At 39.9% G+C, this 15633-nt stretch overlaps 1 protein-coding gene across 9 annotated transcripts in view; it reads right to left on the reverse strand.

The window, feature by feature from the left end:
• Positions 1–15633, reverse strand: part of ATG7 (autophagy related 7) — a 256593-nt gene that overhangs the window by 161711 nt on the left and 79249 nt on the right. For 8 of the 9 annotated variants that reach the window (XM_012785243.3, XM_075996337.1, XM_075996335.1 and 5 more), the window contains one exon: positions 13012–13087. The exons of the other annotated variant lie outside the window; for it this stretch is intronic. In XM_012785243.3, coding sequence (XP_012640697.2) covers positions 13012–13087 — 76 coding nt within the window. The remainder of the gene's footprint in view (positions 1–13011; positions 13088–15633) is intronic. 9 annotated transcript variants of the gene reach the window in all.

Genomic DNA, 15633 nt, shown 5'->3' on the forward strand with positions numbered 1-15633 from the left:
ATGGCAGGACAGACTTTGATGGCAAGTGGCAGATGAGAATGTTGAAATCCTTATGAGCCCTGGAGTTTTACGGGCTTAAAACAATGCTCCCATTGAGCCTCCTCCATATCCCAATTACTCTGATAGTAAGTTTACATAGAAAAGAGCTTTATCATAGTTAGCATACTTTCCATTAAAATGTTCTTTAACATGGCCTACATGTGAATGCCTCCATGTGTGTGTCATGGTAGGTTTCTGCAATCTGTTTTCTCTCATTTAGCTTCCATCAAGCTTTCTTTATGTTGCACAAAGAATATTGGTGATTTTCTGTGCTGAACTATCTTATGATTGGAGATGAGGAGGTAAAGCTAAGGGGCCGGGAAGAGGCAGTCTTGGTTAGGAGCAAAAGGGAAGAGAAAAAATGGAGAGGAAGGAAAGAGAAAACAAAAAACAACTGCCAAAAAACCCAAGTGGTGAGGAATAGAAGAAGAAAGGGGCGGCTGGCTGAGCAAGGGCCCACACACCATTGTTTCACAGCCCCCCACAGCTCTTTACTGGGAAACTGTGATTCATTTTCCCAGGAAATGAAGTACAATAGTATCTGTTTGTGAGGACTTTCAAATTCACCCAGGTGGTATCAGAAGGCCCAGAGGCTAATCAAAGTAATTCCAGTTTTAGATAATTTAAAAGAGGAAATCCTTCTCAGACTGATTCAAGTGATGCCCAGGGCACCTCCACAAGTGGCCTCTCTCCTCTGTTTAATGCAGCAGGGTGCTGTCCAGCCACACATCCACATGCTCATCTTCCTTAAAAGCCACTCAGCTCAAACACACCTCTTTTATAAATCCTCAATTTACCTACCGCTCAACCTAGAAATAATGTCTCCACCCTCTGAAATCCTTCTTTTGGTCTTTATGCCCAAAATACCTCAAGTAATAGTTTTTTAAAATTATTAACAGGTTTGAGATATAATTCATATGCCATAAAATTCATCTTTTTTAAAGTGTACAATTCAGTGTTTTTTAGTATATTTACAGAATTTTGCAATCACCACCACTATCTAATTTCAGAACATGTCTATCACCACCCCCAAAGAAATCCGGAATCCAAAAGTGATTAGTCCTCATTCTTCCCTTTTCTCAGACTCTGGCAACCACCAATGTACTTTCTATTTCTGTTGATTTGCCTGTTCTGCATATTTCCTGTAAGTAAAATTATATATGACTGGCTTCTTTCATTTGGCATAATGTTTTCATCCACATTATATTATATATATTAAATATATATCAGTACTTCATTCCTTTACATTGCCAAATAATATTCAATTGTATGGATATGCCACATTTAGCCTTTCCTCTTAGGTATATACTTAGGAATGGAATTGGGTCATATGATAACTCTAAGATTTTGAGAAACTGCCAAACTGTTTTCGAAAGTGACTATACCATATTACATTCCCACTAGCAATGTATGAGGGTTTCAATTTTTCCACTTCCTTGTCAACATTTGTTATTGTCTCTTTTTGATTACAGCCATCCTGATGAGCATGAAATAGTATCTAACTGTGGATTTGATTTGCATTTCTCTAATGACTAGTAACATCAAGCATCTTTCCATGTGTGCTTCTTGACATTTTGTATTATCTTCTCTGAAGAAATGTCTGTTCAAATCTTTTGCCAAGTTTTAAATTGGGTTGTCTTTTTATTGTTGAAGTGTAGGCCCTTTATATATTCTGGATACAAGTTTCTTATCATATATATATGACTTGCAAATACATTCTCCCATTCTACAGTTTATTTTTCCACTTTCTTGAAGCACCAAAAGTTTATATTTTTGTGAAACCCTATTTATCCATTATTTTTCTTCTGTTGGTCTTTGGTGTCATATATAAGAAACCATTGTTTAATCCAAGGCCATGAAGATTTATGATGTTTTCTTCTAGGAGTTGTACAGTTTTAGCTCTTTTAGGTCTATGGTCCATTTTGAATTAATTTTTATAGATAATATGAAATAAGGATCTAAATTCATTCTTTTGCATGTGGAAATCCAGTTGTCTTAGTACTATTTGTTGAAAAAACTATTCTTTCCTCACTGAGTTGTCATCAGTTGGCCATAAATGTAAGAGCTTTTCTGGACTCTCAATTCTATTCCATTGATCTATAATCTGTATGTAAATACTAAGTTGTCTTGATTCAGCAGCTTTGTAGTAAGTTTGAAACTAGAAAGGGTGAGTCCTCCAACTTTGTTCTTTTTCAAGATTGTTTTGGCTATTCTAGGTCCCTTGCATTTCCATATGAACTTTAGGATCAGCTTGCATGCTATAATTACTTTAACAAATGTTTTTCGCCTGGGCACAGTGGCTCATGCCTGTAATCCTAGCACTTTTGAGGCCAAGGTGGGAGGACGACTTGAGCCCAGAAGTTTGAGACCAGCCTGAGGACCACAGTGAGGCCCCCTCTCTACAAAAATTTAAAAAATTGCCAATGTAGTGGTATATGCCTGTAGTCCTAGCTACTTGGGAGGCCAAGGCAGAAGGATCACTTGAGCTCAGGAGTTCAAGGTTGCAGTAAGCTATAATGATGGCTGGGCAACTAAAACCCTGTCTCCAAAAAAAAAAAAAAGAAAGAAAAGAAAAAATTATCTCCCTTGCCTTTAGAGAATAAAACAGAAGCTGAACTACTGGTATTTACTCACAGCACAGTGATTTGCTCATAAGACATACTCAAAAAATTATGAAATGAACTAGTAAAACATAAAGAAGCAAAAGCCTGCAAAATCATGTTATATCTGAATTGTACAAAGCAAACAGGTACCAAATAAACCATAAAAAAAAATCTAACTTACCATTCACATTTTTCAGGCAATTTGAGCCCTTCCCATCATCAATGCTTTAAATCCCAAGTACTATAAATGTGCTGAATTTCTACAATAGGCTCGCCATTCCTTCAATCTTACAAGAACTGCATAAAATGTAGAGAGCAGAGGTTGCTACTTAAAATTTTAGCACCTTAGACACACAAAGAAATCCCAGAGCAATTCAGACTCCAGGTACGAGGGACGTTATGCCAAAGTCTTAATAAATATATACACACCTATTTTGGGAGGCCAGACCCCAACTAACAATCAAAGAAGATTCGTCCCTTGTTTAGGTGGAGAAAAATACACCATGACTTTCCTACTTAGAAGTGTGTAAAGTCTATGAAGCAATGTGCTTGTTCAGTGTTTTTCTAAACTTGCCTCATCAGAAGCAGACCCCATAACTTGATTCAAAAGGTTGGGGTGTGGCCTGAGAATCTGGCCAATTTTTTTTTATTTCAGCATATTATGGGGGTATAAATGTTTATGTTACATGTGTTGCTGTCCTCCCTCCCCCCCCCCCCAGAGTCAGAGCTGCAAGCGTGTCCATCCCCCAGATGGTGGGCATCACACTCATTATGTGTGTATATACCCATCCTCTCCTCCCCGCTCCCACCTGCCCGATGCCCGATAAATTTTATTCCTATATGTCCACTTAGGTGTTAATCAGTTAATACCAATTTGCTGGTGAGTACATTTGGTGCTTATTTTTCCATTCTTGGGATACTTCACTTAGTAGAAGTATGGACTCCAGCTCTATCCAGGATAATACAAGAGGTGCTATAAGAATTTGTATGTTTAACAAGAGCCCAAGGTGATTCTCATCAGGCTAGCAAGTGAAACTCGATGCTTTTAGTCACCAGCCGTGCGGATGCTTTCCTGTGCTTTGCTCTACACCACTCAACATCGCCTGTTAGCTGTCAGAAAATGGATGGAAGCACTTAGCAAGCTTCCAAATCTTCCCAAATTTTCTAAAAATAACACCACCATGCCACCCAATTTAGTCTATCTTAAATTAACATTTAAGTTAAAGGATTTTTATAAAAGTTATTTCTCCATCCACATAGGAACTAAAACCTCTGTTCAAGGTAAATTCTCTAACTTTTGAGATGGCACACAGCTTACTCTCAACTCTTGTTCTATTACTAATATTTTTGCAGTCAATCTCTCCTTATAGTCAAGTAGGTATAAACAGCTTTTCAAAACAATTTTTTAACTCTTTCTATAATAAAAAGCACGACAGAACAAAAGAACAAGCAAAAACTAACCTGCACTGCCATAGCATATTTATTTCCATTTTCCTATCTTTAAAAAATTATTTAAATATTTAACTTCCTTTTAAACAGACTCCTCTGAATACTGTTTTCTCATTTTCATTCCTACAGGGGGAAAACTGCCAATTTCACTCACACAAACATACACTCCAAGCTTTGTGACTAGGAAGAAGGATTCCTTAAAGGGGCCAAACTTTGCCCACCTCTCCGCACATTTTGTTTATTTTTAAAATTTGCACCATTTTTTTCCTCTTAATACAGAAAAGCATAAAGAAGAGATTACAGTGGCCCATATACAAATTGGATCAGTGGTTGCCCGGGGCTGAGGGTAGGGATATAAACTGGGAGGAGGCACAAGGGAACTTCTTAGGGTGATAGAAATATTGTGTATCTCGTTTGTGGTGGTGGTTATACATGGGTGTATATACTTGTCAAAATGTATTAAAGTGGGCTGGGCACAGTGGCTCAAACCTGTAATCTCAGCACTCTGGGATGCCAAGGCAGGAGTTCCAGACCAGCCTGGGTAACAAAGCAAGACCCTGTCCCTACAAAAAATTGAAAAAATTAGCCAGGCATGGTGGCTTGCACCTGTAGTACCAGCTACTTGGGAGGCTGAGGCAGGAGGATTGCTTGAGCCAGGAAGTTGGAGGCTGCAGTGAGCTACGATGGTGCCACTGTACTCCAGCCTGGGCAATGGAGCAAGACCTTATCTCTTAACAAAAATAAAAACAAAAAAATCCCACATATTAAAATGGGTGCATTTTACTATGAGCAAAATTAAATCATAAATTAGATTTATATATACTACAAATCACACCTTGAAAAAGGTGATTGAAATATTGTTTACAATCTTAACTTTTTCAAAACAGTGCAGAAAGGTACAAAGTGCAAAATATAAGTCCTTATGTAATAGAGGTAAAGGTCTGAAAAAGGGCAAAATGTTTTACGATTTCTCTCTTAAAAAAACCCCACCCTTTTTGAGAATTAAAACCTACGTTCTTACCTAAGGCCAAGAATCAAAGAGGCAGGAAAATATTCTTTGCTGTTTAATTTCTAGTATCTTAAACCACAGGAGATGGCTCAACAGAATTGTCCAGACAAGGTCACAGGATCCTCCTCACCAGAGATAAGGTCTACCAAAACCACCAACTATAGTTGAACAATAGCTCAGAGCTACTCTATGTGACACTGGTCACAAAGACCTGAACCACCAAAACCCCCCCTTTAAAAAGCCCTGTATTTCTGCTTAAAGGCAGGATGGCAGTCTTTAGAGACACTCATCTGTTGCCCTCCTCATTTGCCAGCAAATTAATAAACTTTTCTTTCCTTTTCCTCAAGCCACTTCTCCTTGTTCTTCATTCTCACTGATTCAGCCTTGGGAACCTGTACTGAACTTCCAGTAACATCTATTGGCCCCAATCCCTCTATCCCAAAATAATTGCCAACATTAGGATCCTATGGAGGCTTCTAGAAAAAAAGAGCATTGTATGCATAAACTAGCTCTACAATAGGTGTATCTTTGTTACCTCCTAAATATTTACCACTCCCATGAAAGAGGAGGGTAAATATACTTGGCTCCAGTCCCACTCATCACCTCCAGGCCCAAAGGGCAAAGCAGCTTGAGTGGAAATCCCTGTTGTCATACATGAGGCACTTGGTTACAGCTCAGGTTGGCTAACAGGGCCTTAGAAGACAGGACACACTGCCCTCACCATGGGTATGGAAAACATGGTATACAGGACGCAGAAAGCATCAGAGTGGGGCCTTCAAATGATCATTTGACCTCACTCCCAGGCTCTTCCCAGCAGCACAGTGGCCAGAATTCATGAGGCACACCTGTGTGGGTCTAATTAGCACCCAAAGGCTCTCAGGCAGAAACACCTGTTTGGGCTGGAGGTATGTGCTGGGGACAGGTTGTCAAGGGTCCTGTTAGGAACACAACTAGTGGTGGTGGGAACATACAATTTAAAGATTTGTTCAAAGAGCACGATTTGGTCTGTGTTGCCTTGAGGAGTTAAGTACTTTGTCCCACACAATGCCACCAAGCAGCTTTTTTTCATAGACTAAAGTAGTGGTTCTCAAATGCCTAATGTCCCGGGAAGTTTTCACTCAGCGGCTCTGGGATGGGCTGGGAGATGTACATTATTAATATGAACTGGCTCCCGAGGTGATTATGATGGAAGGTCAGGTATGGGAATCTCTGGATTAGGCTGTCTTCGGATTGAATCCTAAATAACTCCAATTTTATACCCAGAGCCACTCATATATCTTCCAGTCTATGCTCCATGCAACAGCCAAATCTTATCATATCATGCCTCAGCTTTCAATGGCTTCCCTGTGCCCCTGGGTTAAAGTTCCAAAGCTTTAAAATGGCCTAAGCTTCCCTGCCTCCTCCACTATGCTGCCACAACTCACTGTCTCACAGGTAAACTGGCCTTTCAGTTCCTCAGACTCTCGCACCTTCTCACCCATTGTCTCTGCCTCTCCTGAGCCCTTACTAAAGCACTCACTGCTCTCCCTCTTCCCTTCCACTTAAATAACTGCTCCCTGCTAACCTTTGACACTGTGAAGGAAGGCATGTTGTCCTGGAATAATGTGGAAAATGACGCCCTAGGGGAGGGTGGTTGGGAAGGAAGCACTGACATTTACTGAGTGCCACGTCAGCATCCCCTGCCCTGGAGCACTGCCCTGCTCTGGAGCACTGCCCTGCCCTGCCCTGGAGCACTGCCCTGCTCTGGAGCACTGCCCTGCTCTGGCCTCCATACCATTCTGTGGACTTTGCCCTACTCTCCAGATAAGGAATTTGAGGCTCAAGAGAAGTGATTTGTCTTGCCCAAGGGTCCACAACTACCACGTGGCAAAACCAGGAATCTGAATTCTGTTCTTCCTGGCTCTAAAGCCTGGGGAAGAATGCTAAAAAATGAAGAGGCAAAAACAAAAGAAGAAATAAAGAGAATGCCAGAGGAATTTAAATTGTTTTAAAACCATCCTCCAAAACAAAAATTCAACACCTAGATGGCTTAACAAGTGAATCATGTGGATTCAATTATCCTCAATCAATTGAAAATTATGCACAGTTGGTTACAAAAGAAACAGATCAGGAATAGAAAGGAGCCTCTTTCTGGGCCACCCACTCCTAATTTTTCACCTAAGCTGAGTAAAAGCAGCTTGAGAGCCAAGCCTCGAAGGGAAGCTAAGATCCCATGCCCAGAAACAAACAGCCATTCTGGGAAGACACAGGTGTAGCCACAACTGGAGCCTGCTGCTTTAACTTCACACCAGCCTCCAGCAGACCTGGCAATATTTCTAAAGCTTAGAGTTTGCATAAATAAAAACTAACTCCAAATCAATCTTGGACGTTGAAAAGAGTCTTAATCAAATTCGATGCCAAATGGAGAGTTTAGCAATCGCAAAACCCTAGGCATACCACAGTGGTTTTTGTTTCAGATAACAGCCTCAGCTCCCACCTGGCCTGCCTCTCATTACTGAACTAGAGTTACCAAGGGGCAGGAGTACTAAGCTGGAAATGAGCCAGCTTTATCCTGAGAAAAATACTGCAGAATGGATATTGCTAAAAATATTGCTAATCCTCCTAGCCATTCCCTGTTCAGACATTGCTTCCAGAGTTTTATAAGAGTCTTTGTAACTTCCTTTTTAAGACAGCAGATAAGCTTCTATTTTAATTAAAAGTGAAAGAGAAAGATAAAAAACATTTACAAGTGTCTGTTATGTGCCCAAAATCATGCTAGTGCTTAGTACATGTAATTTAACACATTGACTGCCACACTAGAAAAAATCAATTTTTTTCCTTGTGGCCACAGTGTTTTATTACAAAAATAGAATTAGAAAAATAGAATTAACACTTCGAATACAAAATGATCTTTTCTAATTTAATGAAAAATTTGTTATTTTTATTGTTTTGTGTTTTGTTAATAAAAAACTTGAAAATTAGTAATGTAAAAAGTAATTTGAAAAATAGTTCATTAGGGTAAAGTGTTTTTCTTGTCTGACTTAAGTGTAATTTAAAGGTAAACATAAATAGAAAAACTAAATTGATTGACTTCTATTCATTTAATCTTCATTTTTAGAATTAATTCATCAATATTATTGTAACAATAAGAACATCAACAAGATTTTCATGAATCAACTTGCAAGGTTTTGCCTAAGTTTTGCTTCACGAGGCCCCAGGCTCAAAACTAGTGTGAGTCAAATACAACTCACATGGCAGTTAATGTGTTAATCTGTACAGGATTATATTATCCCTGTTTTACAGGGATATAAAACATGAGGTTAAAGGAGGATAAGTAACCTGCCCAAGGTCACACAGTGACAAGTGGCAAGAGCTGCTTCAAATCATTTTGTGAAATGAGATAATGAATGTGAAATTAAGAGGAAAAGCTGGGATTCTAAACAGATCTGTACAATCACAAAGCCTTCTGGCTGCCTCCTACATGAGACCTCCCAAACAGGACAGCCACATCGGGTGAGAAAATTCAAGGGGTAAAGTGACATCCTTCAACTTAAAAAATTAGGCCCAACGGCTCTTGGGATAAGAGATAAAGGCTGAGATGCTTTTGAACTCTGACATTATCTATAATTTATCCTCTAGGGAAGGGGAATCCCCTCTCCTAGGACCTTAGAGGAAGCCAAGGCATGGTCTTATTCACAGATTGTTCCTTATATCCTGGGACCTTCCTACTGGAACGAGATTCTACTATATCCAAATGGCTTAGATGATCCCCAAAGCAAATGGAACTCAACACAGAGTGACCATGTGCAGGTTACTTAACTTCTCTGAACTCAATAGTGCTTGGTGCAGGGTCAGCATCCGGGAAGAGACGGTTGGATGGAGGAAGGGAGATAGGATGAACAGCTGATATGAAACATGTGGCCTGCCCATTTCTCCTGCCATTTCCATCATCGTCAACCTGAGGAGTACAGAACTAGAGGGAAAAGGACATTCCTTTTCCTGGGCTACATCTCAGGGAATATTTTCTTGCTGCTTATCTTCTAAAACTTCCCTTTTCAGCAGTCAATCTGTCCATATTGCTAGGGGCACACTGAGATAAATACTCCTGAGCACAGTAGAGAAAAGTTGTTAAAAGCTAAAGGCCTGAGGATTTGGGGAGCGCAGCCTGTGCAGAGGCGCCAAATAATAGCAGCACAGACAAGGCTAGGGACTCCAGCTCTATCTCAGCATTTGTCTCAATGAGAGGTTTCCCATGCCAGATCCTTCCTAGGGTCCTGCCCTCATTCTGGCTTTATTCTCCTTTTCTAAAACTAATTGAAAGAAAGAATTCAAGAGCCTGAGAGAACCGTGGGGTTAGTAAGTCCAAACCCAGAAGGGCATAGCAATTCAGGGTCTTTTTCATCAGTACTTTAACCAAGAGTACATTCACCCAAAGACAAAAAATGTGAACTGTTTCGTCCACAACTAGGATAAAAGCAGGACTACTAGCTACATCAATGACCTTTCTGTCTGGACAATTGTTGTAGCATTACCTTGTTTTTATCATTCTCTCAGTATGTCCACCCAAAGGATCAGCAGGCCAATAGGCTGTTAGTTTCTGTTATATTAAGGATCTCTCACCGGCTGGCAAACCAACTTCCTAGAGATATTGAGTGGCCTGTACATTTTATAATTCCTGAACTGTGCCTCCCACAAAAGAACCAGAAAAAGGGTCTGGCCATGCAGAGTTTAGCCACCAGCTCAGGAAAAAGACAACTTTCTTTCTTTCTGAATGAAAGAACCCAGTTGATGGGAACCAAAAGGAACAACACTATCATGCTAAAATTTATAATGAAAAAGTTCTCTCTGCAAAAGCAGACAGACCCCAAAGAGTATATACTATATGATTTCTATTTACAGAAGTTCAGAATCATCTCCTATGGTGTTGAGAGTCAAGAGGTACTTATCACTCTGTAGGAAGGAGGCAACAATAATTGGAATAAGCATAAGGGGGTTTGGGGGGATGCTTGTTAACATTTTATTTTGATCTGTGTGCTGGGTATAGGACTGTGTTCATTTTGTGATAATTCAACACATTATACATTTAATAATTTTCATGATTATTTATATGTATTTTATGCAATGACAAAATGATTTTGGAAAAATCATTCTCTTTATAGACAGAAAGTATTAATTATAGCTTATACTTATGGCTACCTGCTTGTAAAATCTAATTCACGTACATTGAGACAGACACTTAAAAAGCCAAAAAACCCGAGAAATCCATAAGCCTATTTTTTTCACCTTAAATGTTTTTTCACGGTTTTCAAATTCAATAAGAGGTTTTTTCAGGCATAATTTCCTTGAACTTCAGGGCCTAATCAGGCCTTTTTCTGTACTTGGCCAATTTTTGGATGGGCCAAATTCTGCCTACAGTCCCACAGAGAGAACAAGTAAGTAATCCTCAGGCCTCCCAGGTCTGATGCAGAGGAGAGCAGCGACCCAGAGAGTGCAGGAAAAGTTAAGAAACTTTCTCCAAATTACACAATGAGTTGCTGCTGGGGGGCCTTGTGATTCTTGGTCCAAGGGCTATCACTTTTCTACTACATCTCATTCCGCAGGGGCCAATTAATAAACATTCTCCTTTGGGGAACTGAGAAAAATGAGCCCAGTAAACTCCACGGGTCATTCTTTGCATACAAAGTACACAAAGGGGTTGACCAAGTTCCTCTCCAACAGGAAATCATTTGTCTCAGACAGCCAGGAAGAAGAGGAGGGAAGCGCTGAGTCTGCAACAGGGCATTGCAACACAGCCCAGTGTTTTTGTGGAAACGCTGTTCCCCTAATCAAAACACGGTTGCATAAATGGACTCACTCCACTTAAGAAAAAAAAAAAGAGTTGTTTAAAGCCTATAAATGGGGACCACACAACCCTGATTAAGTTTTAAAGTTCTTTCTCTGCTTTCTTTTTTAGAAAGTAGCTAAAAATAAAGGCTTGAAACTTGAAATAATGTAAGCAAGTAATCACACACACACACTGGGCTTTTCCCATATATGGCAGCGTTATTCTTTGGTCTTTGAAAAGGCCAAATGAAGAGATGGCCAACAACCAAAATAATCCCTCAGACATTTGAAAATGAGGAGAAAAAACTAGAAGAGTTGGTGAATGGCAAATAATTGTGAGCCTCAATGGGGATAAATAACATGAAGAGGGATTTGTTGCCATAGTACTTTAAAAACAAGAGCACATGCATTTTGACACTGGCCCCCTTCTATAAAGAGACTGTTTTGCCCTCTGGCCTCAGCACTGAGAAAACTCCAACTGCAATAATTTAACAAAAAAGACTTAAAGAAGGAAACCAGTGCAGAGGCATGACTGAAAATTTAATTAAGGCCCTTATCAGTATAAAATCTATAAAGGAAAGGAAGGCACATCTCAAGGTTAGAAGAAAGGCAGGGAGACCTGCAAAGTGATTCGAATGCAACACAAAAGCATAAATAGCAGGGGCCAGCCCTGGAGGCAGCTTCCGTATGCTAGATGGTCATAACACTGTCTGTTGGGTTCTACGTGAAATGTCTCTGTAGAGAAGATTAACACGTTGATGCCAAACAAATGCTACCTTGTGTGAGGTAGGAGGGAAAAGTTGTATTTTCACAGTGCTTTGTGGTTCACAAGGCCTTGTCAGATGTAGCCCTGGACACCAGGTAAAGCACCTGCTTTGAATGACACGGAAACTGAGACTCGGGGAGGTGAAGTGAACTAATGCAAGTTCCATGACGGGTGGCTTAGTGCAACAGTGCTAGGGTAGCGACTGGAAGCTGTATCTCCCAACGTGCAGGCCAGGGCTCCTTCTAATCACATAACCTTTGAAAGAACACTAGGTAGAGCGTCGAGTTTAGGTTTGGATTGTGGCTTATCCACTAACTTTCTCTTAGACTGTGCACAAGTCATTTCTTCTCTTCTGATTCTCATCCGCAACTAAAAAATGATAGGGCTGTCCTAGACAACAGGAGAGAGAGAGAGAGACAAGTGTGAACAGCAGGAGTCACTCTGCTTTCTGCACTTGTCTGCAAGTCTGTCCTTGCAGATCCTCAGATGGGACTGATGGGCGCATTCACCACTTCACTGGGGACCACCTTCACTTTATAGGCCAGAATATATGCGTGGAACCTAGAAAAATGATTTCCAACAGCCTGGAAAACCTCTTCAACATTCTGAAAATATAGTAATGAAAACTACGGAAGAGGCAACATGGATTCTAATTTTTTACCTCACCGCTTTTTTCTTTTTCAGTTCCTAAGGGATGGACCTTCCTTATGATTCTTTTTCTGACAAGACATCTTGCTTTTTGGTGACACTGTGTGCTTCTAATGGTTTTCCCATGCTTGCCCATAAAAGTCTTCTATTTGGGTAGAGAGTCAATAAGCAAACAACAGCAACAAAAATAGCAGGGATCATATTTTTTGAGGGCCTACAATATACACCGTTGCTGAGCCCTTTCTATCACCCCTAGTCTGTGCGACTACCAGAAAAGATAAGTATTACTTTCTCCATTTTACGGATAAGAGAACCAAGGCTCAAAGAAGTTTAGCGACTCGTCCAAGGAAGGCCGTCTTAATAACTACAGGGCTGGGATTTAAACCATTATCTGGCTGATTCCAAAGCCTGTTCTTTCTTTTTCTACTCCATGATGAGGTCTCTCGTCTGCTTACTAATGCATCAAAGACTCTGGGCAGTGCTGCTTGCTCACGGTGTCTCCTCCTCACCATTTCACAGCAAGGCAGGCCTTCTAGGCAGTCATAAAGCTCCCCCACTGAAATCCCAGCTGGAGGATGAGTAGGATGGATATGAGGTGGGCTGGGTTGATGCAATGGCAAAGTGAGCCCACATGCTTTCCCCTTGCACCAATGGGATCAGGTCGAGAATTGTGATTTCATTTCCAAATCACTAACCTGGTGAGGCACAAGCCCAAGAGAAGTTGGAGGCTCATTCATGCGATCGTCACTGCTGCTGGCAATGGCATAGCCCCTGAGGAAAGGAAACAATTAAAGCCGTTCACTTAATCAAAGTTTATGTGTAACTTGTGAAGATGATCTGGCAGACATCTATGTAAGATTTATAAGGATACCTAAAATGCCCCTTGCTGGGCAGCAAAGCTAGCAAAAAACTAATTTCCCTGGGAGGGAAGGCAAGAAGAGTAATAAAAGAAATGTATGGATGGGAGCCAGAAAGACCAGAGCTTGTGACCATAGGCAAGGTGCTTAACGTGTCTCAGTGCTTCAGGTCCAGCATCTATAAAATAGGACTAAGGGGGTTGTGAGGAAAAAGTAAAGAATATACTCTACTAGATAAAGTGCCAAGAGCAACGTTTGGCACATGATAGGCCAAAAACATCAACTGCCTTACTCTGAGGCAGTCTTGTAAAACACCAAAGCATATTTTTGTATTGAAAGTTTTAAGTGGGAAACTTTCTAACCTTAACTTGTTTAGTTGATATAAATGTTACCAAAATACAAAAATAGAAGTAAAGAATAATTGGGCAAGAGAAGTAATGCATTCCTCCTAGAGCAACGGTGTGATGCTTACTTGTGTCACCAAATAGATGCAACACATGAGCTGGTTTTTAATCTACGACCAGGGAAAATGTGGCAGACACAGGGTCAAAGGAGCATAAAATCAGTTCTCCAAGATTTTATCTCAAATACTTCCTATCAGGAGTTGGCACTAAACTTAAACAACAGGGATAGCTATGGTGGATGACAAAGATAAGAGGAAGACAAAAAAAAAAAATGCTATTGCTTTTCATTCAACCCTGGAGGATCTATGCTAGTTCCATATGCTACCAAAATCTCACAAGGGCCATCTTTTCAACTGTGGAGAAAAGCAGTCTGAGTCACACGATAAATAGAATATTCATGTTAATTTGCATGCTGACTTTCTGAGAATTAGAAAAATAAATCTTTTAAAAATTCGATCTTCTCTTGCCTGTATTACAAACAGCACAGCACAGTTATCAAAAACCATTTGGAGCCACACTGGCTGGGCTAAGTCCTGGCTGTTCCACTTACTGTGTGAGTTCAGCCGCTTACTTATGCTCACTATGCCCCAATTTCCCCGTCAAAAATGGGAATAATTATAACAGCTCTTTCCTAACAGTTTGCTATGAGGAGTAAAAGAGGTGATATTTGTAAAGTGCTTAGAGCAGTGCCTAGCACAAAGTAGACATTATATAAATGTTTGAAAAATCAAATAAACCATAGTGTACTTGTCATATAGTTAGGTGTGAATAACTGTTTGACTTCAGTCTGGCTTGACTATCTGGCACTTGACAGCACAGTCTTAGCCAGATATTGAGAGAATCTAAAATTATTACCTTTTTTCTTCTCTTTTCCTCCTTTCCTTTCCTTTTTTCTTTTTTTAAATTACTATTTTTAAAGGGAATATTTATTGTCTTCAAGGTATGAGGGCTAAAACAATAATAATAAAATAAATTAATTTTTGTCTCACTTCTATTTAATGCAAGAAGAATTAATTCCATTGTTTGTAAGTCGTAAAGTAAGATCTTCTTGTTTCGAGAAGACAGAGTGTCCAGATCACAACTGTGCTAATTTTTGTACATGGAATATAACATATATACAATGTGAAAGACATACAGACTACTAAGAAGCCCAAGGTCAAGATGAAACAAAAACACCAGCCCATTCATTTCTTTCTTCTCACACGCAAGCCTAATACACTATGAAAGTGTAATAAATTTTTAAAAAATATTTTAAAAATTGGTGTGGCACTGATGCACTAGGTGGTCAGCACCAACCCTCCAATTGAGAATAAATAGAAAAGCTAGACAGAGTGTAAAAACCTATGTTTGAAAGCATCAGATAGGGACAAATTCTAGAGCCAAGACCTGTACGAGGAGAGAGGCCCATAAAGGCAACTCAGGCACCTGCCAGGGGGCTATCCCCACAAAGCGACTGCAGCCCTCCAAAGGCAGCGGCCATAAGATGCGAAGTTGAACAGTGACATTGGCAGACTCGTGGGGCTAGGAGGAAAGACTGGAGATTGAGGTCTGCTGCTAAGGAGGAGCCAGGAAAGCCATCCCAAGCTTTGGCTTGGGCTCACTGGGGGATACCTCCTCAAAGTAGGGTGAACCAGAACTAGACCAGCCCTAACTGGATTAAAGTGTTCTAGGACTGCTAGTGCACTTAGCCTAGTGGTTAGCCCAAAAAAAAAAAAAAAAAAATGTAAATCAACATCATCTCTATACTTTTTCATTTATAATGTTTAGTATTCACCAAAAAATAATCAAAGATATTAGAGTACCAGAGAAATTTAAATACTAATTGGGTATGTGATGATATTAAGGAATTGCCTTTATTTTTACATGTAAAAGCAGTAGCAATATATACTAAAAAAATACATTTTTATGAATGAAATGCTATGTCTTAGATTTGCTTTAAAAATAAGCCAGTGAGAGGAGGAAAAATGTAGACAACACTATAGATAGTATAAACAAACAATGATTGGCCATATGTTAGTAATTGTTGAAGCTGGGCAGATATACAAGGGGAGACATA

The sequence above is a fragment of the Microcebus murinus genome, chromosome 21 (assembly GCF_040939455.1).
Source record: "Microcebus murinus isolate Inina chromosome 21, M.murinus_Inina_mat1.0, whole genome shotgun sequence".
Classification (NCBI taxonomy): domain Eukaryota; kingdom Metazoa; phylum Chordata; class Mammalia; order Primates; family Cheirogaleidae; genus Microcebus; species Microcebus murinus.